Source organism: Anolis carolinensis, unplaced genomic scaffold, assembly GCF_035594765.1.
Source record: "Anolis carolinensis isolate JA03-04 unplaced genomic scaffold, rAnoCar3.1.pri scaffold_14, whole genome shotgun sequence".
NCBI classification, from domain to species: domain Eukaryota; kingdom Metazoa; phylum Chordata; class Lepidosauria; order Squamata; family Dactyloidae; genus Anolis; species Anolis carolinensis.
This window is the reverse complement of record NW_026943825.1, coordinates 8,124,501-8,152,214: the sequence shown is the minus strand read 5'-3', so window position 1 is coordinate 8,152,214 and position 27,714 is coordinate 8,124,501. Positions and strand designations below refer to the sequence as shown.

General features: G+C 41.9%; 1 protein-coding gene across 1 annotated transcript; it reads right to left on the bottom strand.

Moving 5' to 3' along the window:
* Positions 1 to 1,415: 1,415 nt before the first annotated feature.
* Positions 1,416 to 18,686, bottom strand: mpz (myelin protein zero). Its single transcript, XM_062964925.1, has 6 exons — positions 18,460 to 18,686; positions 11,294 to 11,460; positions 10,908 to 11,121; positions 9,490 to 9,625; positions 6,909 to 6,966; positions 1,416 to 4,405 (listed from the first exon to the last, which is right to left on the bottom strand). Exons 1-6 carry the CDS (start codon positions 18,524 to 18,526, stop codon positions 4,301 to 4,303), a joined length of 747 nt encoding a protein of 248 aa, XP_062820995.1. The 5' UTR covers positions 18,527 to 18,686; the 3' UTR covers positions 1,416 to 4,300.
* Between the last annotated feature and the right edge of the window lie 9,028 nt (positions 18,687 to 27,714).

The following is a 27,714-nucleotide window of genomic DNA, read 5'->3' as shown; positions in this document are numbered from 1 at the left end:
ACCTCAAGATTGAACTTCAAAGACTCTGGCAGAAACCAGTGCAGGTGGTCCCGGTGGTGATTGGCACACTGGGTGCCATGCCAAAGGATCTCAGCCGGCATTTGGAAACAATAGGCATTGACAAAATTATGATCTGCCAACTGCAAAAGGCCACCCTGCTGGGATCTGCACGCATCATCTGAAAATACATCACACAGTCCTAGACACTTGGGAAGTGTTCGACTTGTGATTTTGTGATACGAAATCCAGCATATTTATCTTGTTTGCTGTGTCATAATAAAATAATAATAATCATCATCATCATCAGGCGGAACTGGACAATTTGGACAGAAAAACAAGAAAACTCATGACCATTCCTCATTCACTGCACCCTCGCAGTGATGTTGACCGGCTATATCTGCCTAGAAGATCAGGGGGCAGAGGACTCTTACAAGTCAAACAAGCAGCCAAAGAAGAAGAACATGCCCTGGCAGAAGATGTCAAGCAAAGGGAAGAACCTGCTTTGATTGAAGTCAAAAATCAGAAACTCCTCAATGCACAGCAGACAAAGAATCAGTACAAGAAAACCGCACTACAAACTAGAGCTGACAGCTGGCACAACAAAACATTGCATGGAAAGTTCCTTGACAAAATTGAAGGAAAAACTGACAAGGAGAAGACCCTGAATGGGACCCTGAAGAAGGAGACAGAAGGCCTGATCCTTGCAGCCCAGGAGCAAGACATCAGGACAAAGGCAATTCAGGCCAAGATCGAAAAATCAGCTGATGACCCAAAATGCAGACTGTGCAAGGAAACCGACGAAACCATGGATCATATCCTCAGCTGCTGTAAGAAAATCGCACAGACAGACTACAAACAGAGGCACAACTATGTGGCCCAAATGATTCATTGGAACTTATGCCTCAAGTACCACCTCCCAGCAGCAAAGAACTGGTGGGATCACAAACCTGCAAAAGTATTGGAAAATGAGCAGGCAAAGATACTGTGGGACCAGCCGCACTTGAGACGGTGGTGGGAGCGCGAGGAGAGCCTCCCCGGATGATCTCAAGGTCCGCACTGGCTCATAGGAGGAGATGCGATCACGGAAATAGGTAGGGCCCAAGCCGTGTAAGGCTTTATTGGTCAAAACCTGCACCTTGAATTGGGCCCGGCAGTTTATCGGCAGCCAGTGGAGCTGCTTTAATAGGGGCATTGTATGCTCCCTATAGCCAGCTCCAGTTAGAAATCTGGCTGCCGATCTTTGAACCAGCTGAAGCCGGACTGTGACGAATCCAGATAATCTGTCTCATTCAAGAATCCCCGGAGCTGAGAAGCAATCGCTCTCTCCAGGACCTTGCCCAAAAATGGGAGGTTGGAGATTGGCCGGGCTTAAGCATTTGTTCCTGGCTTAGAAAAGAGACACGGACAGCTCTGAATTGAAATGTCAGTCTTTTTATTATTTATTTATTTATTTAAAACTCGTGGTATGTTTGTTTGGTTGTTGCTGTTTTTCTTTGGGAGGGAATCAATGTACATACGTTGGAGGAAAGTCCCGATCAACAGAGAGAAAAAAAAATTTTTTGAAAAAAAAATACAGTTTAGTTTTCTAGAACATTATGTGAAAGAGAGAAGAATCAACCCACTATATACATTGCACTGGAGACCAATGTCGTGCTACACCGCATCGCATATCAATGCTGCGTATGTTTGGATTCTAGAATAGAATGGGAAGAAACCACGTCGATCAGTGTTTCTCAACCTTTTTAACGGGGAGACCCCTCCGAGACCCCCTCGCAACCCCCCAAGGGTTGAGAAACACCGACCTAGATAATGTGATAAGATAGAAGTGTGTCGACGAGCTCATCGCATTCCTTAATATGACCTTGTGGAACGATTGGCCTCCAGAAATTACGGCGTATGTTGTCATTGGTAACAGAAGTACATATAAACGTAAGGAACGGTGAGAAGAAAGGCGTACATAAAGAACAATGAAAAATAGGAGGGTTAGCCATGCGACGTCATATGGCGTTCGGTCACAGGGAGGACGACAACAAAGAAATACATCGACGATTAATAATAATCTTAGTCACAGCTCTCGTGTGCATTGAAAATAAATTCCTGGTTTGTTAGATGATGTGTTGTTTTAACCAAAATCCTTATGGCAGGGATTTTGTGCCACGCAAACAAGACACCTCTGAGTCTCTATGTGATGTAATAAGCAATACATCACAGAGCTTTGAAAAGAGATAAATGAAAAGTTTTCATGAGATACATTGCGCCCACATACGTTTTGTTACGACGGTCCGTAACTCTTCTAAGGGTTTGCGGGACAAACTGAATGACTGTGTTGCAAAATGAGCCTCAAAAGTGTGGAAATGTTTGGAAAATGAAGGGATTTCCATCTCAATGTTCACTAGAGGGGGACTAAATACCAGCAAAGTATATCACAGGCATGGGCCAACTTGGGCCTTCCCTCAATATGTGAACAACATCCTTATGTACGTGGATGATATACTCAGGCATGGGTCAACTTTGGCCTTCCCTTAATATGTGGACGACATCCTTATGTACATGGACGATATACTCATAGCATAGGCATGGGTCAACTTTGGCTTTTTCTCAATACATGGACAACATCCTTATGTACATGGACGATATAGCATAGGCATGAGTCAACTTTGGCTTTCCCTCAATACGAGAACGACATCCTTATGTATGTGGACGATATACTCATATCATAAGGTCAACTTGGGCCTTCCTTCCAGGTGTTTTGGACTTCAACTTAGGAATTGTGGGAGTTGAAGTCCAAAACACGTGGAGGGCCAAAGTTTGTACATGCCGCCTGCTATGAGCCAATCGTCTATATACTGGATGTCGTCCACATATTGAACCTGGTATATCAGAATACAGAGATTTCCATCTATGGGTCTTTTCGCTGACCTTATACTATCCGTAAATAGGTTGTGGTGATAAAACAGATATACGGCAGATATGGGCACTCCCTTGAAGTGTTTTGGACTTCAACTCCCACAATTCCTAACAGCCAGTAGGAATACCTGGAGGGCCAAAGTTTGCACATACCGGCTGCTATGAGCCAATCGTCTATATACTGAAGGATGTCGTCCACATATTGAACCTGGTATATAAGAATACAGAGGTTTCCATCTATCAAGGAGGATCAATGTGGATTTATAGGAGGATGGCAAATGCCAAATTTAATGGGTAGGGTATTACATGCAATTCATAGTATTAAAAAAAAGGTATTTAGTGGCTGGAGTATTAGCTTTGGATATTTATAAGGCATTTGATAGTGTCTCCTGGCAGACAATGAAAATTGATACTAGACAAATTTGGATTCGGAGAAAAAATTAGGAACTTAATTGATAGCCAATCGTCTATATACTGAAGGATGTCGTCCATGTACTGAACTTGGTATATCAGAATACAGAGGTCTCCATTGATGGGTTTTTTCGCCGACCTTATAATACCCGGAAATAGGTCAAATAGATATATGGCATGAGCTGTGTAAAGGAATTAAACCATCCGTCTTAGGAAGACACATACATATATTGAATCCGTGGATTAAAAAGGAAACGAAATATTACACCTGTGGTCAAGTTACCAAGCAGAAGAGGGTTGTCGCAGCCGTCTGAGCAGAAGAAGGTACCGTGGTCACAATGGAATCTAGATCATTTTGTCCGTGTTTAAGACGTCGAGGGGATACTGCAGGGCTAGGATGGATGGCTACGTGGTCCTCGTGGCATCATATCTGGCGTAATGGGAATTTAAGTGGAAGGTTCGGCTACTATTGCCATATGGATACTGATTTTGTGATGACCAAACAAGGTTATCCGGTGCATTACCTTCCCAAAAAGAATGTAGTTTCTGTACGTTCTTAATATGGGAGAGGCATGGGTTGGATCATTGCCCCAGTTATTCTAGTTGCCTAGTAATAACTATTAATAACATTATAATCTGCGACACAGATATGATGCCAAGACGTCTACGTTAAGATGAAACAACAAGAATCATCAAATAAACGAAACGAAGGACAGGACAGAAAACAAAGCCGAGACAGTTGGGCGAAGAGCAAAAACATCCCCAAGTAGTGAACGGAGAGGGTCGCAAATTGAGGTCACTTTTCCGAATCGCTTTTGATGATGTTCATGAGCGCGTTTTTGAGGCTGTTCTTGCTGGGGGATTTGACGGCGGGTTTGTGGCCCTCGACCTCGAGCTGGTCCCTCTTCAGTTCCATCTCGATGGTCATGACGACCTTTTTGTCTCCCGCCTTCTTCCGGGTACCTTCTCTGCCAGCTAACCGCTATTTCCGGTCTTTGCGGAGGTCGCACAGGCCTCCCTTGGACTTCTTCTCGCCGGCGGATTTGGTGAGGCGGCTGTGGTCCAGCATGGCGTACAAGACGGGCGGCTACGGAGGAGAAAGAAGAGGAGATGGTCGGCGTGGGGAGGCCAAGAAGCAGGCGTCCGTCACAGGATGCCACAGAGACACATTGTAAAGAAGTGTGTGTTTTTGTTTTGATTTATGGATGACATGTTTGTTTGATTTTGTTTTAGAAGTCATGTTTGGCTATGTTTAAAATGGGTAAGTATTAGAGTTAACAATACGTGGGGGAAGGTAACCAGCTCAGCATTCTGAGGCAGGTTACCATAGCAACGGGGGCGGAGCCAAACGTTTGGAAGAAAAGGAGGGAATGTTTTAAAACCAGTTTAGTCTGTGATCTGAGAGTCACGGGAGATAGACTGGTTCCAGGTTTAGGGAAACCAGGGAAGTTCAAATCTTAGTCTGTGATTTTTAGTCACAGGGAAAAGACACTGGTTCCAGATTAGGAAAACCAGGGAATAGAGCCAGACTAAGCAAGTTGGGTGACTTGTTTAGGATTATGTGTAGAGGCTGAGAAGTAAGGGGAAGTAATCCCAGTAGATCCAAGAGATCAGTTAATAGTTTTGATTGGAGAGGAGGAAGTATTTTGGAAGTTGGAACACCTCAATATCTATTTGTAACAGTTATTTAAGCGCCTTAAAGAAGTTATTGAACCACTAAGCTCTGTGCATGAAATAAACTTGTTTTGTTCTTTAAACCATCTAAGCCTCTCTCACACTCATATTCTAAACTAAGCAACGTTACCATCAAAGGTGAAATAAGTAAAGTAAGATTAAAAAGAATAAATTATCCTCTGCCTGACATCTCCACAATTGGTGGCAGCGGTTATAAAAATTAGATATATATATATAATAATTAATTAGTTGATTAAAGTCATCATCAATTCCCCTTCCAGACATCTTTACACACATTAAGCGGGGAGGTATTTTACGGCTCCATAAAAAAGGCCGGCGATCAAAGAACAAGGAGGAAAAACTCTGCGATCAAAGGGCTCGTCGTCATAGCTGGGCTGTGGTGCAGCTCCCAACCATTAATAGTCTAGGGGCCAGGCTGTGGCACAGGCTGGTTAGCAGCCAGCTGCAATAAATCACTCTGACCAAGAGGTCATGAGTTTGAAGCCATCCCAGGTCAGAGTAAGCTCCCAACCATTAATAGTTTAGGGGCCGGGCTGTGGCGCAGGCTGGTTAGCAGCCAGCTGCAATAAATCACTCTGACCAAGAGGTCATGAGTTTGAAGCCAGCCCAGGTCAGAGTAAGCTCCCAACCATTAATATTTTAGGGGCTGGGCTGTGGCGCAGGCTGGTTAGTAGCCAGCTGCAATAAATCACTCTGACCGAGAGTTCATGAGTTTGAAGCCAGCCCAGGTCGGAGTAAGCTCCCAACCATTAATAGTTTAGGGGCTGGGCTGTGGCGCAGGCTGGTTAGCAGCCAGCTGCAATAAATCACTCTGACCAAGAGGTCATGAGTTTGAGGCCAGCCCGTGTCGGGGTGAGCACCCAACAATTAAAAATAAAATATAGCCCCTGCTCGTTGCTGACCTATGCAACCCGAAAGATAGCTGCATCTATCAAGTAGGAAATTTAGGTACCACTTGTATGTGGGGAGGCTAATTTACGACACCATAAAAATCATCCAGCCACCGTTGGAATGAGGAAGTGCCGTCGCAGTGGATGATGAAGCATCTGCTCCCCCCGTGGACAGAATCATGCATACGCTCAGGAAGCTGGAAGCTGGAGAAAGTTTAAATTGCCTCTGCGTCTGTCTCTGTCTCTGTTCTATGTTATATGGCATTGAATGTTTGCCTTATATGTGTCAATGTGACACATTGAGTTCCCTTCGGGGTGAGAAAAAAGGGCGGAATATAAATACTGTAAACAAATAAATAAATACATAAATCACCTAGCTCGTTGTTGACCTAAGCAGCTCGAATACAGTTGCATCTGTCAAGTAGAAAATTTAGGTACCGCTTTTTTTGGGGAGGCTAATTTAACTAATTTACAACACCAATAAAGAGGATCATCTAGTCTAACCTCCTTCCCGCCATAAAGGAAGACACTGTAAAGCATTACAGGGCCCGAGCTGTGGCACAGCTGGTTAGTAGCCAGTTGCAATAAATGACTATTGACCAAGAGGTCATGAGATCGAAGCCCGGGTCAGATTGAGCTCCCGACCATTTAATAGCCTAGCTTGCTGTTGACTTTAACCGTTCGAAAAACCATCGTATCTGTTGAGTAGGAAATTTAGGTACCGCTTTATGCGGGCAGGCTAATTTAACTAATTTGAGACACCATAAAAACGGAAGAATGAGGAAGTACTCCATCAAGGACTCGGTGTCACAAGTGGACGGTGAAGCGGCAGGAATCGAGCATAACCCTCATTAAACCGTAAGCTGGAAAAATATTAAATTGCCTCTGTGTCTGTCTATATATGTTATATGTCTAATGGCATTGAATGTTTGCCATGTATATGTGTATTGTGATCAGCCCTGAGTAAATAAATAACATAACCTATTCTTTCGGAGAAATGCTTACCTGACGGCCTCTTTTCGACGAGTCCTTGCCCAGCCTCAATCTCCCTTTCTCCATTGTACTAAATAGAAATGAAAAAAAAGTGAGTTTCTTGAACTTTTGAAAACCCGTGGTTACATTTCCGAGCAGGAAAAAAATTACGAGAAGATTATGAATCCAAAATTGAGAACCGTTGTTTGGATTTCTAGATGAAGACTTCTGAGCACCTTTAACATATATTTGTTGTTGTTGTTGTTGTTGTTGTTGTTGTTGTTGTATTATTATTATTATTATTATTATTATTATTATTATTATTATTATTATTATTATTTAAGTATAGGTAATATATTCCTTTTTTTAGAGGCAACTGTTCAAACCTTAATAGGATGTGTATATATTTATATATCTCTATACAATATACTGTATATACTCAAGTATAAGCCTAGTTTTTCAGCCCTTTTTTTAAGACTGAAAAAGCCCCCCTCGGCTTATACTTGGGTGAGGGTCCTGGTGGTCTTATATTTGGGTCAGCTTATACTCGAGAATATATGGTACGTTTATTATTTTTCTCAATTATATTATATCTATAATATATAATAATATTATACTATACTAATATTATAATATATTGTATATACATGTAATATTAAGAATAATATGATGATGTAATACAATGTAATAATAATTATAATTCACTATTATAATTGTATATGTTTATTACATAAATATTACTAATAATATGGCAATATAGCCATTTAATATAATATATTGTATGTATATATACTTGTAAACCGCCCTGAGTTCCCTTCGGGGTGAGAAGGGCAGGATATAAATGTCGCAAATAAGAAATAAGAAATAAAGAAATATATCTTTCTTTATATAATAATTTATGTATTATAAATTATAATACATTGTATATACATGTAATATTAATAATAATATTATGATGTAATACAATGTAATAATAATTATAATTCACTATTATAATTGTATATTTATATTACATGCAATATTACTAATAATATTGCAATATAGTTGTATAATATAATATATTGTATGTATATATATATACTTGTAAACCGCCCTGAGTCCCCTTCGGGGTGAGAAGGACAGGATATAAATGTCGCAAATAAATAAATAAATAAATATCTCTTACAATATACTGTATATACTCGAGTATAAGCCTAGTTTTTCAGCCCTTTTTTAAGACTGAAAAAGCCCCCCTCGGCTTATACTCGGGTGAGGATCCTGGTTGGCTTATATTTGGGTCAGCTTATACTTGAGAATATATGGTACATTCATTATTTTTCTCTATTATTATTGGTATTATTACATTTATTATTTTTCTCTATTATTGTTGCTACTATTACATTTATTTTACTCTATTTTTATTATTATTAATACATTTATTATTTCACTCTGATCTTATTATTATTATTACATGTATTATTTTCCTGTATTTATTATTATTATTACATTTATTATTTTCTCTATTATTGTTTATTTACATTATTTACATACTATTACATTTATTTTACTCATTATTATTAATATTAATACATTTACTATTTCACTCTGATCTTATTATTATTACATTTATCATTCTACTTTATTTATTATTACTTGTGTTATTTTCCTGTATTTATTATTATTATTACATTTATTATTTTTCTCTATTATTGTTGCTACTATTACATTTATTTTACTCTATTTTTATTATTATTAATACATTTATTATTTCACTCTGATTTATTATTATTATATTTATTATTTCATTTATTACTAAATGTATTATTTTACTCTATTTATTATTATTATTATTATTATTATTATTATTATTATTACATGTATTATTTTACTCTATTATTATTAAAAGGATACATAAGCACATTTACATTGAAGATGATGAGAATAATGATTTGATCAGAGTTGGACAGTCTTATCTTAAATTTGAACTTTATGTAAATATTCAAAAACATTTAACCTACCGTTGCCTCAATTGATGTAATTTTATTGGTGTCTATTTCTATTTCTGAAATTTATCATCCTCTGCTTATACTGGAATCAATGTTTTCCCAGTTTTTTTGTGGTAAAATTAGATGCCTCGGCTTATATTCAGGTCGGCTTATACTCAAGTATATACGGTAATGTAATTTTATTGGTATCTATTTTTATTTCTGAAATTTACCACCCTCGGCTTATACTGGAGTCCATGTTTTCCCAGTTTTTTTGTGGTAAAATTAGGTGCCTCGGCTTATATTCGGGTCGGCTTATACTCGAGTATTTACGGTAATGTCATTTTATTGGTATCTATTTTTATTTCTGAAATTTACCACTCTCGGCTTATACTGGAGTCCATGTTTTCCCAGTTTTTTGTGGTAAAATTAGGTGCCTCGGCTTATATTCGGGTCGGCTTATACTCGAGTATATACGGTAATGTAATTTTTTTGGTATCTACTTTTATTTCTGAAATTTACCACCCTCGGTTTATACTGGAGTCCATGTTTTCCCAGTTTTTTTTTGGTAAAATTAGGTGCCTCGGCTTATATTTGGGTCGGCTTATACTCGAGTATATACTCGGGCATATTCTCGATTGTAGGCTTACCTGAGTCTCCGTTGGAGCGTTGCTTGTCTCCGCAGCCAGCAATACCTGATAAGGTAGGCTAATATCAAGACCACAAAGACCACGAGAAGGATGCCTCCAATAACAGCTCCCAACACCACGCCATACCTGGTAGGTACTAAAACAACACAAATAACAGGTTTGCATTGAAATACATAGAATTCCATAGCGTTTTAGACTGCGTGTTTGGTAGTATCCACATTGTATAAGGATTCTCTGCACCCTGGAAAGGGGGCGTGGCTTAGAGGGGTGGGCGTGGCTCCTGCTCAAGAGGGCGGGGCTGAGCCTCTCCCCTCGTCCAAGATGCAGGGCTGGGAGGGGGAGGTGGGCGGAGCCGGGACTGGGATGGGCGGAGTTACGAGCTCTGAGGTAGGGCTGAGCTTCTATCCCTGTCCAGGACACAGGGGGCGGGGCTGGAGGAGGGGGCGGGGCCTCTTCCCAAGTGCCTGACGGGGCTGAACCTCTATACCCCGCCCCCGTGTTCTAACAAGCACCTCAGGGGAGGTAAACAGAGGCTCTTGGGAATAGACCCCGCCCCTAGCCCCGCCCTTTAGTCCTAAAAGGCCTCTCAGGAGTAGTGTAGAGGCTCAGCCCTGTCTCAGACTCTTGGAAGGAGGCCTCGCCCCCTTCCCTAGCCCCGCCCCTTAGTCCTAAAAGGCCTCTCAGGAGAAATATAGAGGCTCAGCCCTGTCTCGGGCTATTGGAAGGAGGCCCCGCCCCCACCCCTAGCCCCACCCTTTAGTTCTAAAAGGCCTCTCAGGAGTAGTATAGAGGCTCAGCCCTGTCTCATATTCTTCTGAAGAGGCCCCGCCCCCACCCCTAGCCCCGCCCTTTAGTCCTTAAAGGCCTCTCAGGAGACGTATAGAGGCTCAGCCCTGTCTCAGGCTCTTGGAAGGAGGCCCCGCCCCCGCCCCTAGCCCCACCCTTTAGTCCTAAAAGGCCTCTCAGGAGAGGTAGAGGCTCAGCCCTGTCTCGGGCTCTATGAAGGAGGCTCCACCCCCTTCTCTATCTCCGCCCTCTGTGTCCTAACAGGCACCTCAGGAGAGGTATAGATGCTCAGCCCTGTCTCGGGCTCTTGGGAAGAAGCCCTGCCCATTCCTCTAGCTCCACCCCCCCGTGTGTCCTAACAGGCGCCTCAGGGGCTCAGCCCTGTCTCCGGCCCTTGGGAAGAGGCCCCGCCCCTCCCCTGGCCCTGCCCCCGTGTCCTAATAGGTGCCATCACTGCCCCCCTGGATTGCTCCAGCACCCACTTTGGGAATCATTGCCTTAAATCAAGAAACAGATCTGCAGAGATACTCACAGGAACACATCAGCAAGCAAGAGTCCAAAAGTGGCAGGCTAAACTGAAATACCATAACAGGTACTTGTGGCAAGTTTACGACATTTGAACGGGACGTTACCATTTTCAAAGACGTAGAGCGTGACCTGAGAGGTCTTCCCAACAATGTCCGGCGGGTTCTTGACGTCACAGGTGAAGGTGCCGTTGTCGGTGTAATCCAGATCGTGAATGATGATGGAGCCGTCCTTCCAGCGCGGGTTCCCGACCCACTCGATGCGCTCCTTGAACATCCCCACGTTGTCGATGTAAGGCTGGCCTTTCGCATAATGAAAGATCTGGGGTTGGATGACCCGAGAGCAGAGATACATGTGTGAGGAAGAGCCACACAGTGGCGATAATAAACAATGATATCAATAACAATAATAATAATAGTCATAATAATAGTTATTATTATCATTATTAAAGATAGAGATCTTAAATTAAAATGACCGGAGGGGGAAATCTTACCGATAAGCTGTCTCTGCTGCTTTCCGGTTGAAAGTGCCAAGTCACCGAAATGTCGTCGGAGATCCATTCGTTCGACCAGAAAGAGCAATACAGCTTGACGTTGGAGCCCACGATGCCGTGGATCTCCCTGTCGGTGTAAACGTTGATGGCCAAAGCTGGATTTAGCCCTGCAAAGGAAGGCAGGAGATGTTAGTTTTCACACTGTTTCAATTTTTATAAGTCACCAAACTTATTTTAAATTGACACAAAAATGAGCATTTGAGTCTCTCTGATCCCTTCACTGAGGGTCAGTCTTCACTATACCTCATCAGGGCACGGGCTACCTTAAAATAAGTCACCAAACTTATTTTAAATTGACTCAAAAATAAGCATTTGAGTCTCCCTGATCCCTTCACAGAAGGTCAGTCTTCACTGTACCTCATCAGGGCACAGCCTACCTTAAAATAAGTCACCAAACTTATTTTAAATTGACTCAAAAATAAGCATTTGAGTCTCCCTGATCCCTTCCACTGAGGGTCAGTCTTCACTATACCTCATCAGGGCACAGCCTACCTTAAAATAAGTCACCAAACTTATTTTAAATTGACTCAAAAATGAGCATTTGAGTCTCCCTGATCCCTTCACAGAAGGTCAGTCTTCACTATACCTCATCAGGGCACAGCCTACCTTAAAATAAGTCACCAAACTTATTTTAAATTGACTCAAAAATAAGCATTTGAGTCTCCCTGATCCCTTCACAGAAGGTCAGTCTTCACTATACCTCATCAGGGCACAGCCTACCTTAAAATAAGTCACCAAACTTATTTTAAATTGACTCAAAAATAAGCATTTGAGTCTCCCTGATCCCTTCCACTGAGGGTCAGTCTTCACTATACCTCATCAGGGCACAGCCTACCTTAAAATAAGTCACCAAACTTATTTTAAATTGACTCAAAAATGAGCATTTGAGTCTCCCTGATCCCTTCACAGAGGGTCAGTCTTCACTGTACCTCATCAGGGCACTGACTAACTGCTTCTTTTCCAAACCTGCACTTCTCCACCAAAACGGCAGTTGGCTCCGCCCACTTCTCCATGGCAACCAACTCATGAGTGCAGAGTAACTGAAATATTGACCCTTTTAAAACGCAATTAAACATGACTTTTAAAACGCAATTAAACATGACATCTGTAAACTAAAAAATTCACACTTCGTTACACTGAGTGATAAGGAGGGTCCCCAGAGATCAACAAAAGTCTTTGTTTACAAATCAGAACTGAAAATAGATTGCGTCATTCAGAGAGATTACATGGGAAAGTTGGGAAAGAAAGTCACCGGGAAACTGAACGATTTCATGGATGTCTATTAAGCTACAAGTTGTTTACCTTAAGGCAGTGCTTCTCAACCTGTGGGTCCCCAGGTGTTTTGGCCTACAACTCCCCAAAACCCCAGCCAGTTTACCAGCTGTTAAGATTTCTGGGAGTTGAAGACCAAAACATTTGGGGACCCACAGGTTGAAAACCATTGCCTTAAAGTCAGTTCAGGCAATGCTGTTAGAGTGAGAAGCTAAACCCGAGTCCTCTTGTTCCTGGTTTCAGTCAAGCTTTGATTTTGGATTTAATATATCCTGGAACTTTTCTATGTTCCTGTTCATGTACTCCTGTTCAAGTCTTACTAGTGATACCTTCCAGACTGTGGACTTATGTTGTATCTGTGATTCCTGGACTTTGTCACCTGTGGAACTTTATGACACATTTGGATCATTGTTTGGTTCTCACCTTCTACTAAATCTTTTTTGTATTATATACCTTCCTTTCTTATTCCTGAGTTTTACATACTTTTAATATGTTTTTTCCTGAACTTGCCTTAAGTTCAGGCAACATTGTGTTAGAGTGAGAAGCTAAGCCTGCGTTCTCTTGTTCCTGGTTCCAATCAAGCTTTGATTTTGGATTTACTATATATATGTATTTACTATTTATGTTTTTTCCTGGACTCTTGTGTTGCTTACCTTAAGGTCAGTTCAGGCAACGTTGTGTTAGAGTGAGAAGCTAAGCCTGCGTTCTCTTGTTCCTGGTTCCAATAAAGCTTTGATTCTGGATTTACTATTTATATGTTTACTATTTATTATTTATATTTTTCCTGGACTCTTGTGTTGTTTACCTTAAGGTCAGTTCAGGCAACGTTGTGTTAGAGTGAGAAGCTAAGCCTGAGTCCTCTTGTTCCTGGTTCCAATCAAACTTTGATTTTGGATTTACTACAGTAGAGTCCTGGTCTAACCCAGGCATGGGCAAACTTCAGCCCTCCAGGTGTTTTGGAATCCAAAACACCTGGAGGGCCCAAGTTTGCCCATGCTGGTTGCTATGAGCCAATCGTCTATATACTGAAGAGTGTCGTCCATGTACAGTCGAGTCTCCCTTATCCAAGACTCGCTTATCCAAGGTTCTGCATTATCCAAGGCATTTTTGTAGTCAATGTTTTCAATATATCGTGATATTTTGGTGCTAAATTCGTAAATACAGTAATTACAACATAACATGACTGCCTATTGAACTACTTTTTCTATCAAATTTGTTGTAAAACACTATGTTTTGGTGCTTAATTTGTAAAATCATCACCTAATTTGATGTTTAATAGGCTTTTCCTTAATCCCTCCTTATTATCCAAGATATTTGCTTATCCAAGGTTCTGCCGGCCCGTTTAGCTTGGATAAGTGAGACTCTACTGTATTTATATTTTTACTATTTACTATTTATGGTTTTTTTCCTGGACTCTTGTGTTGTTTACCTTAAGGTCAGTTCAGGCAACGTTGTGTTAGAGTGAGAAGCTAAGCCTGCGTTCTCTTGTTCCTGGTTCCAATCAAGCTTTGATTTTGGATCAGCAGCAGAAGAAGAGGATGAATAATTATATCAAGGCTCCATAACATGAGAGGGAGATATAGAAGGATCCTTTATTCCAAAGGAGAATGTACAAGGGCTCCATCCCCTCCGCCCCCTCGTCCCTCTGTCCCTCCATCTATGACGTGGGAGGTCTCCTTCTGCAAGAAAAGCCCTGTTTCATCAACATTGCTGACCTGGCTTTACAACGTTCGGGGTGACATTTGATTCAAAGGCGTCCATTGTCATGCCACACAATCCAGTCTTGTTGCAAATTCCAACCAGCCAGACACATTTCCATGGCCGAGGAGGTTTTACTCCCGCGCTTTTTGGACCCAGCATGTGATAGACACGGCCTTCCAAGAAACCGTGGTCGAGGCATTTGGGAAAACACAAGCATCCAATTCGCACGTTCTGCAACAGGGTTCTGATCCCACATTAATCTATATATATAAAAGAGTGATGGCATCACGGCGACCCACAAAACAACAAAACTACAGGCCCCCCAACCTCAAAATTTGACAACACAACGTATCATCCACGCCTCTAGGTTGATACAACAAAAAGAAAAGAAAAATAAAGTCCTAATTAGAGAGAGAGGAATAATTGCTTTTATCCAATTGCTGCCAGTTAGAAGGCTAAGCTCCTCCAACTTGGTCTTCTAGCAACCCAATAAAAAATAATAAAAACACTAAAAATAATTAAAAACACTAAAAAATTAATACAATAAAATACTATAGTAACAGAAAATAACTAAAAATAATACAAGAAAATAATAAAATATAATAAATAAAAAGATAACTTACAATAAAATCAATAAAAAATACAAATAACGTCAAATAAAAATTACACAACAATTTTTAACCAATACCACCACCACTTTGCCACAGCAACGCGTGGCTGGGCACAGCTAGTAAATAAATATATGTATTTATCAGTTCTGTCTTCCTGCGATGTCAGAACCTCACTCACTGGCATATATAGCTAGCTGAGTGTTTCTCAACTTGGGGGTCGGGACCCCGGGGGGGGGGGGGTCGCGAGGGGTTGTCAGAGGAGTCATCAAAGACCATCAGAAAACAGACATTTAAACCACTAAACTGCTGAACTTCCTGACCAAAAGGTTGGCAGTTCGATTTCAGGGAGCGGGGTGAGCTCCCACTGTTATCTCCAGCTTCTGCCAACCCAGCAGTTCGAAAACATGCAAATGTGAGTAGATCAATAGGTACTGCTCCGGCAGGAAGGTAACGGCGCTCCATGTGCCGTGATCTAGGAGGTGTCTATGGACCACTTCGTCAACCACCATGTCAGACGACACAGAAAACCCACTGAGATCCACAAGAAGCAGGTGGACAATGTCAACAGAAAGGAGGAAACCATGAACATGAACACCATCTGGCCCCCAGTGTTAAAAAAACTCTAAAATCAGGACAGTAAATAAAGAACAACACTCAGAAAACAGGAGAATTCCAGACACGAAACAATTAGGGCCAGCAAACACCTCCCAACAAAGGATTCCCCCAGGCAGGAAGCAGCCAGACTTTGAAGCTGCAAGGCTATTTAATGCTGATATTTTTTTTACTGTTATTACATTTATTTTTTTTATAATTTTACTACATTTATTATGACATTTATTATTTTACTGTATTTGTCAGTCTTATTATTTATTTATTTACTACATTTATATCCCGCCCTTCTCACTCCGAAGAGGACTCAGAGTGGTTTACAAATTAAATTTACATACAATATTATATTACTAGCATAGCACAATGCTGGCAAGAAATTACCATATTGTACTATATCTATATATTGTAATATATATAGGATGCCATAGATGTGGGCGAAACGTCAGGAGAGAATACTTCTGGAACATGGCCACACAGCCCGAAAGACATACAACAACCCTATTGTAATATTATTAATAATATTACATGTAATATATAATATATAATTAATAGTATTATATTGTGTTATTAGTATTATATTGTATTACAAAATAATGTTATTAATATTATATGCATATACAATATATTATAATATTATATATTATTGTAAATTATATTATTTCATTTATTGTTTTACTGTATTATTATTATTTTTATTAAAAGGACACATAAGCACTTTTGCATTTTGAAGAAGATGAGAATAACGATTTAATCAGAGTTGGACAGTCTTACCTTAAATTACAGTTTTATGTAAATATTCCAAAACATTTCGCCTACTAATGCCTTGATTAATGTAATTTTGTTGGTATCTATTTTTATTTCTGAAATTTACCACTCTCATACTGGAGTCCCAGTTTTTTGGGGTTAAAATCAAGTGCCTCGGCTTATATTCGGGTCGGCTTATACTTGGGTATATACGGTAGCCTCTATTGTCCGTCTGTATATGTTGTATGTCTAATAATGGCATTGAATGTTTGCCATGTATATGTGCATTGTGATCCACCCTGAGAAGAAAGGGAGGGATATAAAGACTGTATAATAATTTTTGGTTTTGATTCTTTGTCTTCCTCTGAGGCCGAGAGAGTGTGACCTGCCCATAGTTGAGTGAGGATGTAAACCCTAGTCTATAGAGTCCTGGTCTAACCTAGGCATGGGCAAACTTCAGCCCTCCAGGTGTCTTGGCATCCAAAACACCTGGAGGGCCGAGGTTTGCCCATGCCGATTGCTATGAGCCAATCGTCGATATACTGAAGAGTGTCGTCCATGTACAGTAGCGTCTCACTTATCCAAGACTCACTTATCCAAGGTTCTGCATTATCCAAGGCATTTTTGTAGTCAATGTTTTCAATTAAAGGCATTGAATGTTTGCCTATGTGTGTAATGTGATCCGCCCTGAGTCCCCTTCGGGGTGAGAAAGAAGGGCGGAATATAAATGCTGTCAATAAATAAATGAATAAATATATAATATCATTCTATTATTATTCTATTATTATTGTAGTATATTATCATTTTGTTACTATTATATTACTATTATATTATTCATTATTCATGACTACATTGAAACTACAATAGAGAGAAATCAGCGTGGAAACTGCAAGAGGTACCATAGATTGTTGTACATGGAAATAATGGTAGTAAATAGTTTTTGATTTATTAAATACAGTTATATATTACAATTATATATTTTTGTTATTTAAACTATACACATTGAGAAATTATGTATTTTTTTCCTCGAAGTGACACACCACCCAAGTCATGCTAGGTTTTTTTGGTGAATTTTGACACACCAAGCACAAAAGGCTGCCCATCATTGCTCTAAACATTACCATCATTAATTCGTATTCTTGGTCCTTAATTCTTCTGTCCCCATATATCCCTATTAACAGAATTTGCATATTTATATCAAATATGGTTTTAGTATGTACAGTAGAGTCTCACTTATCCAATGTTCTGGATTATCCAATGCATTTTTGTAGTCAATGTTTTCAATACATCATGATATTTTGGTGCTAAATTTGTAAATACAGTAATTACAACATAACATTACTGCGTATTGAACTACTTTTTCTGTCAAATTTGTTGTATAACATGATGTTTTGGTGCTTAATTTGTAAAATCATAACCTAATTTGATGTTTAATAGGCTTCTCCTTAATCTCTCCTTATTATCCAACATATTTGCTTATCCAACGTTCTGCTGGCCCGTTTATGTTGGATAAGTGAGACTCTACTGTAATGGTAGTAAATAGTTTTTGATTTATTAAATACAGTTATATATAACAATTATATATTTTTGTTATTTAAACTATACACATTGCGAAATTATGGGGTTTTTTTCTCAAAGTGACACACCACCCAAGTCATGCTAGTTTTTTTTTTGGTGAATTTTGACACACCAAGCGCAAAAGGTTGCCCATCATTGCTCGAAACATTACCATCATTAATTCTTATTCTTGGTCCTTAATTCTTCTGTCCCCCTATTAACCGAATTTAAATCAAATTTGGTATTAGTATATAATTCAACCTGGGTTAGAATTTGGTTCCATTTTTTTTTAATCTCATCACATTCCCATCATAGATGAGAGTACCATGACTCCCGACTCCCACAATGCCAACATTTGGGATTTAATCCCTGAATCATGTGTTGTGTAACATTTCTGGTGAACCAAAGTTTGCCCATGCTTGTCGCTATGAGCCAATCGTCTATATACTGAACAGTGTCGTCCACATACTGAACCTCGTATATCAGAATACACCTGGAGAACCAAAGTTGGCCCATACCTGCTCTAACTACATTGGTCAAGGAGTTGGACTATACGTCTTCCAGGTGGTCCCTTCCATCTCCCCGAAGCCATGCTTTGTGAAGCCAACTTACCGGTTGTTGAGAGCAGCACGGCCAGCAGCACGGCCCTCTCCATCCCCAAGCTGAATGGGGAACTCATGGTTTGGACGTTGCCCTTGTTTACTGTACGTTTCCGACTTGCTGCATTGGCGGGGAAGGTCTGGGCGGCAGGAAAGTCCTTTCTGAAGGCACAAGGAATGCCGCCCTCGGCTTAAGAACCCGGCCGTCCTTGCAAGGATGCCGTCTCTGCAGAAACCCGGAGCCAATGGGAGCTCGGCATTCGGCTTTGAGGGGGAACAAAAGTGAAAAGGGGGCATTTATGTTAAGCGCTCCGGTGGCATAGCTGGGCAAACAGCACCCATTGTCCAGCTACATTCCTGCCCGGGTGTAGGCGAAGCTGCAGCCCCCGGAAGGCATGCCAAGCCGTCCTCGGAAGAGAAGGGGCATCAAAAGGAGCAGCATGGCTTGGGCAAAAGCCTGTCCACCTTTATATAACAATAATAATAATAATTCTTCTTCTTATTATTATTATTACAGTAGAGTCTCACTTATCCAACATAAACGGGCCGGCAGAATGTTGGAAAAGCGAATATCTTGGATAATAAGGAGGGATTAAGGAAAAGCCTATTAAACGTCAAATTTGGTTATGATTTTACAAATGAAGCCCCAAAACATCATGTTATATAACAAATTTGACAGAAAAAACAGTTCATTACATATTAATGCTATGTAGTAATTACTGTATTTACGAATTTAGCACCAAAATATCACGATATATTGAAAACATTGACTACAAAAATGCCTTGGATAATGCAGAACCTTGGATAAGTGAGTGTTGGATAAGTGAGACTCTACTATATTATTATTATTATTATTATTATTATTATTATTATTATTATTATTGTATGACACAGCAAACAAGATAGATATGCTGGATTTCGTATCACAAAATCACAAGTCGAACGCTTCCCAAGTGTCTAGGACTGTGTGATGTATTTTCGGATGATGAGTGCAGATTCCAGTAGGGTGGCCTTTTGCAGTTGGCAGATCGTGATTTTGTCAATGTCTATTGTTTCCAAATGCCGGCTGAGATCTTTTGACACGGCACCCAGTGTGCCCATCACCACCGGGACCACCTGCACTGGTTTCTGCCAGAGTCTTTGCAGTTCAATCTTGAGGTCCTGAGAGCGGCTGAGTTTTTCCTGTTGTTTTTCGTCAATGCGACTGTCACCTGGGATGGCGACATCAATGATCCAAACCTTTTTCTTTTCCACAACTGTGATGTCTGGTGTGTTGTGTTCCAGAACTTTGTCAGTCTGGATTCGGAAGTCCCACAGTATCTTTGCGTGCTCATTTTCCAAGACTTTTGCAGGTTTGTGATCCCACCAGTTCTTTGCTGCTGGGAGGTGGTACTTGAGGCATAAGTTCCAATGAATCATTAGGGCCACATAGTTGTGCCTCTGTTTGTAGTCTGTCTGTGCGATTTTCTTACAGCAGCTGAGGATATGGTCTATGGTTTCGTCGGTTTCCTTGCACAATCTGCATTTTGGGTCATCAGCTGATTTTTCGATCTTGGCCTGAATTGCCTTTGTCCTGATGTCTTGCTCCTGGGCTGCAAGGATCAGGCCCTCTGTCTCCTTCTTCAGGGTCCCATTCGTGAGCCAGAGCCAGGTTTTCTCCTTATCAGCTTTATTATTATTATTATTATTATTATTATTATTATTATTATTATTATTATTAATGTATTTATTTACTACATTTATATCCCACTCTTCTCACCCCGAAGGGGACTCAGAGCGGCTTACAAATCAAATGAACATACAATATATCAGTCGCATAGCACAATATAAGCATTAAATTACTATATTGTAAAGGTAAAGGTAAAGGTTTCCCCTGATGTTAAGTCCAGTCATGTCTGACTCTGGGGGAAATCTCCATTTCTCAGCCGAAGAGATGGCATTGTCCATAGACACCTCCAAGGTCATGTGGCCAAACAACGATGGATCTGGACCAAACTTGGCACCAATGCTCAATATGCCCAAATGTGAACATTGGTGGAGTTTGGGGAAAATAGACCTTGGCATTTGGGAGTTGTAGTTGCTGGGATTTATAGTTCACCTACAATCAAAGAGCATTCTGAACTCCACCAACGATGGAATTGAACCAAACTTGGCCCACATGACCGACAGAAAATACTGGAATGGTTTGGTGGACACTGACCAGCATAGTTTCATCTATGCTGACGATCATGTCATCACTGCTCAAGCATCACTGTTTATGTATATGTATATTTATACTTATTTTATTTATACTTAAAGGGACTCAGGGTGGCTTACAAAACTGGCAGAATTCGATGCTAATACACAACAATACAAAAAAATTAAAACATAAGCAGTTAAATACAGATTTTTAACAATACAAAATACTTGAGCCATTCATCCACAAAACCTTGTACATTAACCGTAGTCCAGCCCGAGTCGAAGCCAACAAAACTTATTCTTTGAACGCTTGCTCGCATAGCCAGGATACGCACCCATCATGATCCAATCTAAAATAGTGATGGGTTTCAGGAGACATGACAGAGGATGATGGGACTTTACCCCAAGGCAGCGTTCTTGCACCGACCTTATTTAACATCTTCATAAACGATCAGCCACAACCACCACTCACAAAGAGCTTTATATATGCTGATTTTATTTCCGATATTTCTACCCCGCCCTTCTCCCTGAGTGGACTCAGGGCGGCTTACACAACTGGCAGGATCACTACCAGTATATCATAATACAATACAATAATAAAACAGTTAAAATAGTTAAAATAACATAATAAATTACGATATATAAAAGATATAACACAGTGCAACACCGAATATATATGCCAATCAACCATCAGACCTTGTGCAAGAGCCTTAATGCAATCCATGTCAACATTAACTTGAGTTCATTCATTAAATGCTTGCGCACATAGCCAGGTTTTCAACTTCTTTCTAAACTCCAGAAGGGATGGAGCCTGCCGGATGTCACTGGGGAGGGAGTTCCATAGCCGAGGAGCCACCACCGAGAAGGCCCTGTCTCTCATCCCCACCAGCCATGCTCGTGAGGCAGGTGGGATCGAGAGCAGGGCCTCCCCGGATGATCCTAAGGTTCTTGTGAGCTGATAGGAGATGCGTTCGGACAGGTAAGTTGGACCAGAACCGTTTAGGGCAGGGATCCCCAAACTTTTTAAACAGGGGGCCAGTTCACGATCCTTTGGACCGTTGGAGGGCCGGACTATAGTTGGCCACCGAGCAATAATAAATAAATAAATATATAAATAAATAATAATAACAATAACAATAAAAAAGAGGGTTGGAAGACACCCTTTGGGCCATTGAGTCCAATCCCCTTCTGCTTCGTGCATCGAAAGCACAAGCAAAGCACCCCTGACAGATGACCACCCAGCGTCAATGTGAAGAAGAAGAAGAAGAAGAAGAAGAAGAAGAAGAAGAAGAAGAGGAGGAGGAGGAGGAGGAGGAGGAAGAAAGAGGGTTGGAAGAGACCCCTTGGGCCATTTAGTCCAACCCCCTTCTGCCTGTGTGCACCAAAAGCACAAGCAAAGCATCCCTGATAGATGGCCACCCAGCCTCAATAATAATAATAATAATAATAATAATAATAATAATAATAATAATGGTTGTAAGAGAAAAAGAGACCCCTTGGGTTACTTAGCCCAACCCCCTTCTGCCCTTGTGCCGTGGGGCCGGATAAATGGCTTCGATGGGCCGCATCCGGCCCCCGGGCCTTAGTTTGGGGACCCCTGGTTTAGGACTTTGCAGGTCAAAACCAGCACTTTAAATTGGGCCCAGTAGCATATCGGCAGCCTGATGACCTTGGCCTTACAACACAAGCGAAAGATTTTGAAACAGTTGAAAAGCAACTCACCAATGCCTTGAAAGACCTCTCCAGCTACTACAAAGAGAACCACCTGAAGCCTAACCCTGCCAAGACACAAGTGTGTGCTTTCCACCTACGTAACCGCGAAGCCAACAGGAAACTGAAAGTCACTTGGGAAGGCCAAGAGCTCGAACACTGTTTCCATCCTAAATACCTTGGTGTCACCTTAGACCGAACACTAATGTTGTCGACCGCATTTTAGGGGATCGGGCCCTTAAGGAGAGACCCGATCCGGTCCTGAGAGAACGGACCTTGGCGAAGCCAAAAGGAGAATTACGAGCCGCAATACAACCTGAAGCCGAAATGAAGAAGGTCCGCCAAAGTTGAAGGAAAATCCGCCAAGGAGTCTTTATTGAGCGATTCAGCTGAAGAGGACTCTAGTAGCGATCATTCGGTCTACTAGGGTCCCATACAATCAAAATAAAGCCATATTTATACAAAGTTTCAGTCTAACAGCCCTTTGAATTTCCCGCCCTGCTCCCCCGCCCATCTGATCGTTGATAGGCTAGAAGGTTGAACGAGGCGGGCTTTCGTTTCCCGCCTTGCTCCGTTGGCCCAATAGGAAGCTGCCTTTTGTCTCTACTAGGGCCAATCAGGAAAGAGAAGGCGGGAGTTATTGAAACAATGAGGTGACAGGACAGGAGCTGGCGGATTAAGTCCTGCTAGACCGATTTCTAAAGGGTGATTAATGGCAGCAATCAAAGGTGTCCGGGTTTCTGTCACGTATACAGATTTTAGATATGCCTTGGGGTGTCAGAGGTGGAAGCAAAGATGGGTGGTGATGAGCCATATTGACAGGCTCGGCAGGGCGCCTTCCTGAGGTGTCCTGGTTTTTCCTTTGGGTGAGATATGACAATGTTTGCCTTGGGGCGAATCACCTTTAGGTCAACACTCTGAATTCGGCGACTCAAGCCCTATATTGTCCATGCAATTTGAATTTGATTGGGTTTTGCGGTGGCAGATTATCCTTTTGTTTTTGGGAAAGGAAGCCTGGGTCATAGGAAATGGGATAAGTTCTGGGGTTCAGGTTGAGTTCAAAATATTTCCTATTTGATTTCATGACTTGACAATTATATGAAATAAAATGAAAAATAAAATAAAGTTGGAATATTAAACCATGCTGGGAGAAATACATATTTTCCGGGGATCCCAAAGAGTACAAATACATATAGGCAGATAGATAGATTTAATGGAAATAAGGGAGAATCCATAAAAGTGAGTTACATTGCATAAAGGGGAATCATGAATGGTATAAACAATTGAAAATATTTAATAAGAACGAAGTTCATAACATCTGGAGAACCCAGCATGGAAATTCATAAAAGTGGAGTTTTAGCAGCATGATTTTACAATTCATGAAGTTGTTATCTCTTGCCTCAGAGTGCAGGGATAATCCACAGTAAACTCCAGTAAAAAGTCTCAATCACCTTCTACTATAAATATATGGAACATAAACATAAAGTCTTGATTTTTGAACTATCTTTTACAAAGTCCTGGGGGGGAGGGTGGTCACCTCGATCACACTAACATATAGGAAACACTGCATGAACACCAAGCACAAAGTAGCTGCACGCAACAACATCCTGCGGAAACAGACTGGCAGCGCATGGGGAGCAGACCCACAAGTAATAAGAACCTCAGCCCTGGCCTTGTCTTTCTCAACTGCTGAGTACGCCTGTCCTGTTTGGCACAAGTCTGCCCATGCAAAGCAGGTGGACATAGCACTGAATGAAACATGCAGAATCATCACGGGATGCCTTAAACCTACACCTGTTGATAAACTCTACAAGTTAGCTGGCATTGCCCCTCCTGATGTGCGACGGGAAGTTGCTGCTAACGGTGAGAGAAAAAAGGTCAAACATTGTGAAAGCCCCCCACTGCATGGCTATCAGCCTCCTCCCACCAGACTCAAGTCAAGGAAGGGCTTCGTGAGAACCACCACTCCTCTGGATGTTCCTCCAGCAACAGCAAGGGTGTCCCTCTGGGCACCCTAGAACCTGGCAATTCTAACTGGATGGCCCCCCAAGAGGGTCTTCCTTCCTCCAGGGGCAAACCAAGAATGGGCAACATGGAAGTCCCTGAACAGACTCAGAAGTGGAGTGGGCAGATCTAAAGACAACTTGGCAAGGTGGCACTACCTGGAGGAATCCTCCACCTTGTGTGACTGTGGAGCAGAACAAACAACTCCACATATGTATGCTTGCCCACAATGCCCTGCCTCATGCACGGAGGAGGAATTGTTTAAAGCTACGGACAGTGCGGTTGCTGTTGCCCGCTTTTGGTCTAAAACTATTTAGTTGCCATCCAGTCCAAGAAGCAGGAAATCGCATTCAAAGCACCCCCGACAGATGGCCATCCAGCTTCTGCTTAAAAGCCTCCAAGGAAGGAGCCTCCACCACAGTCCGGGGCAGAGAGTTCCACTGTCGAACAGCCCTTCTCACAGTGAGGAAGTTCTTCCTGATGTTCAGGTGGAATCTCCTTTCCTGTAGTTTGAAGCCATTGTTCCGTGTCCTAGTCTGCAGGGCAGCAGAAAACAAGCTTGCTCCCTCCTCCCTAGGACTTCCCCTCACGTATTTGTACATGGCTATCATGTCTCCTCTCAGCCTTCTCTTTTGCAGGCTAAACATGCCCAGCTCTTTAAGCCGCTCCTCATAGGGCTTGTTCTCCATGATGACCGTGACCCCGGCTTTCAAATTGATTTGAACCCGCAGCGGAGAGTTCCGCAGATCCATCACCAAAAGGAACGGAGCGGGACCGCAGCAGACTATTATTAAAAGATCTTTTCTTCTTCACTTTCCCCTTCCCTGAACTATGTAACAAATCCCCCCAATAAAAGTAGCATTCATTTTTAACAGTAACACTCTCTATCTGGTTATTTTGTGTCTTTCCCTGACTCCTTCTTTTGCACGCATTCCCCCCCCCCTCTCTCTCTCTCTAACCCGTCCGTCCTTTTAACTCTGGCTGAGGCTCCTCCGCCATAGATTAATACAGCGGACGATACAAATTGGCTCATATCTTTATCAAAATTACCCCTAGCACGCTCTTCTTTTAGTTCTAACCCTTTCTAAGGCTCCTGACTCAAGGACCACCAGCGGAACCAAAATCGGTCCAGTTCTCGGCACCTCATCAGCTGACTGTCAAACGGAACCGACTGCTCCTTTCAAGCCAGACTGCTCTCTTCCAGCCTTATCCCGGACTTTCCTCTCCCCGCGACCCGCGGGATGGTTTTAGGAGATCCCTGGTCCCTTTCTGTGAACTGGGGATGGGGGGATCGCTCTCCCGCTGGGGAGACATAGTTCTCCAAGGACCTTCACCCTCTCTACAGCTGCCAGGAGGGTGCCTGGACGGGCGCCCTCCACGTTTCATTCACACCTTCATAATTTTATGAATGAGAAGAACACTCTTCCCCAAACCTACCCCTGAACTTATGAAATCTTATACTTCCAAAGACTGCAACCCACATGTGCCTCTTCCCCATGCCATCTCTATGAATTCCTTCCACCACAGATGAACTCTTTTCCCAATGTATCCGTGAATTTTCATATTCTATGTACCTGGACACCCTCATGAATCACTGTTGTATGAATTTCTGATCGTTGGGCTAACTTCATGAATTGTAAAATCATGCTGCTAAAACTCCACTTTTATGAATTTCCATATTGGGTTCCCCAGATGTTGTGAACTTCGTTCTTATCAAATGTTCTCAATTGTTTATATCATTCATGATTCCCCTTTATGCAATGTAACCCACCTCTATGGATTCTCCCTTACTTCCTTGAAATCTATCTATCTGCCTATATGTATTTGTACTCTTTGGGATCCCCGGAAAATATGTATTTTTCCCAGCTGGGTTTATATTCCAACTTTATTTTATTTTTCATTTTATTTCATATAATTGCCAAGTCATGAAATCAAATAGGGAATATTTCGAACTCAACTTGAACCCCAGAACCTGCCCCATTTTCTATGACCCAGGCTTACCTTCCCAAAAACAAAAGGTTAATCCGCTGCCGCTTAACCCAATCAAATTCAGATTGCATGGACAATATAGGGCTTGAGTCGCCGAATTCGGAGTATTTGACCTAAAGGTGATTCGCCCTCAAGGCAAACATTGTCATATCTCCTCCAAAAGGAAATCCAGGACACCTCAGGAAGGCGCCCTGCTGAGCCCATCACCACCCATCCCTACTTCCACCTCTGACACCCCAAGGCATATCTGAAATCTGTGTACGTGACAGGAACCCTTGATTGCTGTCATTAATCCCTTTAGAAATCGGCCGGACAGGAATTAATCCGATCTTTCCTGCCCTGTCACTTCATTGTTCCAATAACTCCCGCCTTCTCCTCCCTGATTGGCTCGAGTGGGGACAAAAAGCAGCTCCCTATTGGGCCAGCAGAGCAAGGCGGGAAACGAAAGCCCGCCTCGTTCAACCCTCTAGCCTATCCGCGATCAGATGGGTGGGGGAGCGGGGCGGGAAATTCAAGGGGCTGTCAGACTGAAACATTGTATAAATATGGCTTTATTTTGATTATATGGTACCCTAGTAGACTGAATGATCACTACTAGAGTCCTCTTCAGCTGAATCGCTCAATAAAGACTCCTTGGCGGATTTTCCTTCAACTTTGGCGGACCTTCTTCATTTCGGCTTCAGGTTGAATTGCGGCTCATATTTTCCTATTGGCTCCGCCAAGGTCCGTTCTCTCAGGACCGGATCGGGACTCTCCTTAAGGGCCCGATCCCCTAAAGCGCGGTCGACAACATCCAGACCTTTGATCATTTTAGTCGCCCTCCTCTGGACGCTTTCCAGCTTGTCAACATCTCCCTTCAACTGTGATGCCCAGAATTGGACACAGTGTGATTCCAGGTGTGGTCTGACCAAGGCAGAATAGAGGGGAGCAGGACTTCCCTGGATCTAGACGCTATTCCCCTATTGATGCAGGCCAGAATCCCGTTGGCTTTCTTAGCTGCCGCATCACATTGTTGGCTCATGTTTAACTTGTTGTCTACGAGGACTCCAAAGTCTTTTTCACATGTACTGCTGTCAAGCCAGGCGTCCCCCATTCTGTATCTTTGATTTCCATTTTTTCTGCCGAAATGAAGTATCTTGCATTTGTCCCTGTTGAACTTCATTTTGTTAGTTTCGGCCCATCTCTCTAGTCTGTCAAGATCATTTTGGATTCTGCTCCTGTCTTCTGGAGTGTTGGCTCTCCCTCCCAGTTTGGTGTCGTCTGCAAACTTGATGATCGTGCCTTCTAACCCTTCGTCTAAGTTGTTAGTAAAGATGTTGAACAGAACCGGGCCCAGGACAGAGCCCTGCGGCACTCCACTCGTGACTTCTTTCCAAAATGAAGACGA

Excerpts from the sequence above, each read along its gene's own strand:
- mpz (XM_062964925.1), bottom strand. The coding sequence starts at position 18,526 with ATGAGTTCCCCATTCAGCTTGGGGATGGAGAGGGCCGTGCTGCTGGCC. Across the intron at positions 9,626-10,907 it reads GCTCTACGTCTTTGAAAATG|TACCTACCAGGTATGGCGTG; the intron begins GTAACGTCCCGT and ends GTGTTGTTTTAG. Across the intron at positions 4,406-6,908 it reads CGTCGAAAAGAGGCCGTCAG|CCGCCCGTCTTGTACGCCAT; the intron begins GTAAGCATTTCT and ends TCTCCTCCGTAG.